At 44.3% G+C, this 5,083-nt stretch overlaps 1 protein-coding gene across 1 annotated transcript in view; it reads right to left on the bottom strand.

Annotated features, from left to right (window-relative positions):
- The window catches only part of abraa (actin binding Rho activating protein a), a 5,832-nt gene continuing 749 nt past the window's right edge, over positions 1-5,083 (bottom strand). The window contains exons 1-2 of the mRNA XM_079218332.1: positions 5,032-5,083; positions 1-2,002 (exon numbers count right to left, since the gene is read on the bottom strand). The exon at positions 5,032-5,083 is cut by the window's right edge and continues 749 nt beyond it. Of these exons, the coding sequence (XP_079074458.1) occupies positions 1,565-2,002; positions 5,032-5,083 (490 nt within the window). The 3' untranslated portion in view covers positions 1-1,564. The remainder of the gene's footprint in view (positions 2,003-5,031) is intronic.

Here is a 5,083-nt window from a genome sequence, read left to right as displayed (position 1 = left end):
TTTAAATCTCGGTCTTTATTGACTTCATGTATCCCATGTGAACTCTGACTCACAGCAAACGTGACACACTTTCACAGTCTCAATACTCAGCAGGTCTTCGTATATTTACATTTATCTCCACGTCCTCGTGGATAAATTGTTCTTCTGTAAGAAGACTCAGGCTTTCACTTTGAAAGAAAGACAATGTTCTAAATGTTAAACATTTCAAAGTTTCATTTAATTAACACAATTCCAAACAGTAAGTCTCCTAAATGTTAAAATGAGGTAAAAACATATTTCACTATACAATCATTTTGTGTCAAAACTTGTACACGTTAACTCGAGAGGCAGGACTATTTCAGACGTAACTCACAGCTCGGCTGTGTATTTTAGAAGCATTTACTTATTTATTTACGTAGACATTTTCTGTGGCTATAGCCTATGTTGTTGTTTCCGTTTTTAGGGATAATTGTGGGGGCGTGGCTTTGGAGGAAGGCTTAAGAGATGCCCACTTAGCGACTTTCCTGCTGGATTTAGTGACGTTTGAGTTAGTGTTGAGCTAATGCTACGAGCTACTTTCATTGGTCAATAGTCGGCAACACTGTGCTGATTTTTAAGGTTAAATCATCTGTTAAATCACCAAAAAGTCCCACGTGTTCTGTGAAAAGGCTAACTTTATGCTTGCCTTGTTTACTTATTTTCAATACAATTATCCTAAGAGGACAAAACAGAGACTTTGTCAAGTGAATTATTCAATGAAATCCAAGTTACTTCAGCCTCAGCCTGCAGTAAAGCTGTCCAGCATGACTTGCATTGTGCTGGAGGCTTGAGGCTTCCAGCATGTAGTAGCATAGTGAGCAAGGCGAGCATAGTTACCATGCTCAAGATAGCTTCCTTTCACCGGATGACCTGTCAGTTATACCGTAAAAGTCAGGTTACAAGCCGCTACTACCTTTGGTCAGTGTCCCCGTTAGCTCCCCGCTGTAGCCAGCTAGGGCTCCTGCTAGCCGTTACTTCCCCGCTAACTTCCGCTAGCTCTCAGCTAACTTCCTCTAGCTCCCTGCTAACTTCCGCTAGCTCCCCGAAAACCACCGAAGGTAGCGGGACCAGGCTCGACACCTGACTTGGGCAGAGGGGACTTGGGCAGTAGCAGCAGCAGCGGCGGTAGCAGCAGCAGCACTAGCTAGCAGCAACGCTATCTAGCAGCAATGCTAGCTAGCGCTGCTCCTAGCTTGCTACAGCGGGGACACTGACTGGAGGTAGGAGCGGCTTGTAACCCGACTTTTACGGTAATACATCTGGCACTAGAAAATGCTAATTGTTCGTGCTGTACTTGTATTTTGGGTTTCTACTAGAACATGTTTACAAGCTTTAATTTGCCAAAAACCACATTATTTTTCTCATATCGTGTTGTCTGAATATATTTGTATTTACTGAAACGCTCCATGTTAGTGCCTGTCTCTTTAAGACCATATCTGTTTCTTCCAAATATTCCTCCATTGTTCTTGTGCACACGATGTAGCATCGCGTGTCGCCCGAATAGCATCATCTGTCTCGACCAGCTGACGGGCTGTCCTCTGTGTCCTCAGTCCCTCAATGAGATGATGACATCATCGTCCTGTCCCTTCCACAGCATCTCCCCCTCAAAGTCTAGCATCTTGTGTTTGCGGCAGCGCAGCGCGATGCCCACCACCTTATCCGAAATCTTCACGTAGCGGTCGAAGAGGCGACCGAAGGAGATGACGGTCCTCCCCTGCTTGTCCTTGAGGCCCATGTCCCTGATGATCCACACCATCTCCTCCATCTCCCGGTGGACGTGCCTCTGGGCCCGGTCGCCCCTCTCCGCCGTCTTGGAGCCGTCCTTGGGCCGGCCGTAGCCGTCGTCGCCCTTGCGGAGGCGCTGGGCCATGGCGAACTCGTGGTCGAACTCCTCGCTGAAGGGGTTGAGCCTCTGGCCCGCCATGTGCTGCTCGGACCACTGCTGCCAGCGCCGCTTCACGTCGCTCCCAGAGGCAATCTTCACCTGCAGGGAAAAGACGGAGAACATCGGAGTTTAGAGATTAGCATCTTCAAACGAACCGCTCGTGTAAATGAGGTTCTTCCTCGAAGGGGATCTCGATGATTCTTCACTTCTTAGGCTCTCTGTAGTCCCAGAAAAAGGTTTTCTATTAAATGGTGTTGAGGAGAGTAAAGGATGTACAAATTATTTGATCCAGAAATGCTTTGTTTAGCAGTACTTTTATGAAAAACAACTGTTTATTTCATTATTTACACTGACTTTACTTCAAAGAGCCCTCAAATTGATACAAAACAGTGTTTGAGGCTGCGCAGAACGTTTCTGAGAGTTTTATGGACATTTCGTAACCTTTGATCAACCTTCTTGAAAGAAGAAGAAACCCAAACAGAAGAAAGAGGGAGGAGGAGTGCAAATGTAAAGTGGACACTGCTATTAATGTTGATTTATTTCCTTCATCAAAGTGCTTTGGTTTTGTGGCGCTCCGCTCTCCCTCAGGACATTTGATGAATATTTTTGGGACGAGAGCCGAGGGAGGTGAGTACAATATACGATTCATGTTGTTTTCAGGTGACCTATGACTTTAACAGGAAAGTAACCCTGATGACGTCATCGTGGGGTCATCTCGGCTTGGGCTTGGTACCACAAAGTCTGTCTGCATTCTGGAAGTGAAGGAGCTGCATTTGGGAGCTTTGGAGCTTGACCCATACTAGGACCTTTGTGATATAATTATTCTGCTGACTTTACACTAATGTGTGTACCTTTTGATTTGCACTACATTTCCCATAGCTCCATCTGTTTCCAGTCATTCAGAGCCACAACAACTTCTGCAGCGACCTGACCCCGTTGACTATATACTGCGGTTGATTAACAACCCTCAGTCTTTAAATACACTCCCCTCTGGTCACTGTAATTGATCCTCATCTTTTCCATTTGGAATGCACCTCACACACTAACAGAAACACTCTATGTCCGCTCAGATAAACCGGCATCACATTTTACAACCTTGAGCATCAAGAGAAAGCAGCTTTTTACGAATGCGTCGTCTCGACATCACTCCTCCACATCACAATGACGACGTCCATTCTAATACACAGGAGGCATAAATGCTCTTTGATATTTGCTCCATGACGAGTGAAGACGTGTCTTGGAGAAGTTGAAGTTAAATAACACTACATTTTGAATAAATAACTTGTAATGGAGTATTTTACATTATGATATTTTATTGAAAGCTATCCAGTCAATATTTTCATTAAAACACCAAAGGGCTATAGAGAGGCTAAGTCCCGCCCCTTCTGGTGTACCACCATGGGACCTCATTGTGTTGACCTTTAACCCACTTTATGCACATTAATAACTGTTTTGGTTGAGTATTTTAGTGTAACTGCAGAGTCGGTGGAGACCAAACTATAGCGATTGTTTCACAAAGTGCCAATAAATTCCAATTCCTGTAGCCAACTCATCCACATATAGATTTTAAAAAAACATACAAATCTCCTTCCACTCCTTCTCATATCTCTTGAAGGTTTCTCATAATTCAGCCTCTCGTAGAACGACCTCTCTTCTCCGAGGCCGTTCACCCCCCTAAAGGTCAGCTTGGAGAACACGTTGCAGAGCACGACTAGATTTATATTCCATTGCGCCGCGGCCCAGCTTGTGTTTTTACGAGTTGGCCTCTCTCTGCGGTGACCCCGACCCCCCCCCCCCCCCCGATCCCCCCCACCAACCCCAACCGGCTCCTTTGGCTTTTTATAGGAGGCGTTCTCGTGTGGGAGTTGTGCAACTGTTGCTGCTTCAGGTGACATCAAAGGGAGCTCTGCTTAAACTTGTTTATATGCGCCGTGTGACATTTATGCTCCTAATGTGTTGTCCTCCACTGTGTGTTTGGATTCAAGAGGAACATTTTGTTGTCGTTGCAGAGAAAGCAGTCATCTGCTAGAAGCCGGTCACCAACATCACTGCAATGCTCAAACTATCTCACCACTTGAATCACAAAATAAGAAGTCCGGGTTTTCTTCCCTTTACCAAAACACATTTCCATTTTTGGTTATTTGTGAAGGGCATTCCTTTAAAGAGGTGAAAGCTAGGGGTGGGTAACATTTTAGTTATATCCTTGAAGTGACGGACTGTCAGTGATGACGACTTGACAACTTTCTCGAAAGATTTTGCAACTTTTAGAGCATCCGTCCTTCAATGGAAAAATAATTGGCAACACTTAAAATTGTCTCTCCAGCGTAGTTTGTGATTTGGGGTTTTACAAAATAAACTGAATTGAACTCTCAAACTATTCAAATTCCCCTTCCATCAGTACCCTTTTGTCACATAGCCAGCTATGATGAGTATCATTTGATTTAACTACGTTCCCAATGCCATCCATCTGGTTCATAGTTTCATATTCACTTTAAAGCGGCAGCAGAACAAGCTGAATACTAAACCATTGACGCATCATCTCATAAAGCTGCGCTAGCCGGCACTATTATATGAACCTAGCAGCCATGTATAGCTATATAGAACTATACGATCATCCGTTTGGAGTCGTGTTCCTGGCTAAATTATATTTGTCCAACATTCCCTCTCCATTTAGCTCTTGCTTTGTTTTTAGTGACATCATTTTCCACTTTGATAACCAGTTGCTAATTTGGTACTAGGAAGGCCCATTTGGTTTATTTTAAGGTGTTTTGCTGAAAACTGCTGTCTCCTGTTGCTGGTAGTTGGGTTGACAGTATATTTGCTGTAAAATCCAAACAATGAGATAAAAGAAGCTAAAAAAGGTCCGTAAAGCCGAGAAGTTATAAGTGGCCCCTTTGCCATTGTTAATATGAATATATTATATGTGGACGTAGTCATCGTAATGCCACTCGTTGGTTTGTGGACGGCTGTTTAGAATTTCGCCGACGCCATCTTGTTTTTTCCGCAACCAATGAACGGAAGCTACCTTATTTGGAAAGTGGAGGACACTTCCGCATTGGTTTAAATTCATACTATGGTGGTAACTTGATATCCACGTGTTTCTTAATCCTCGCGGTGAAGCGCTCTACCTTGGGCCTACTGGTCTGTCTGGACGTCTTGATGTCTCCGTGCTCAGTCTTC

This window comes from Taurulus bubalis, assembly GCF_910589615.1.
Source record: "Taurulus bubalis genome assembly, chromosome: 5".
Classification (NCBI taxonomy): domain Eukaryota; kingdom Metazoa; phylum Chordata; class Actinopteri; order Perciformes; family Cottidae; genus Taurulus; species Taurulus bubalis.
The sequence above is the reverse complement of the archived record's forward strand: the minus strand, read 5'-3'. Positions and strand labels throughout refer to the sequence as shown.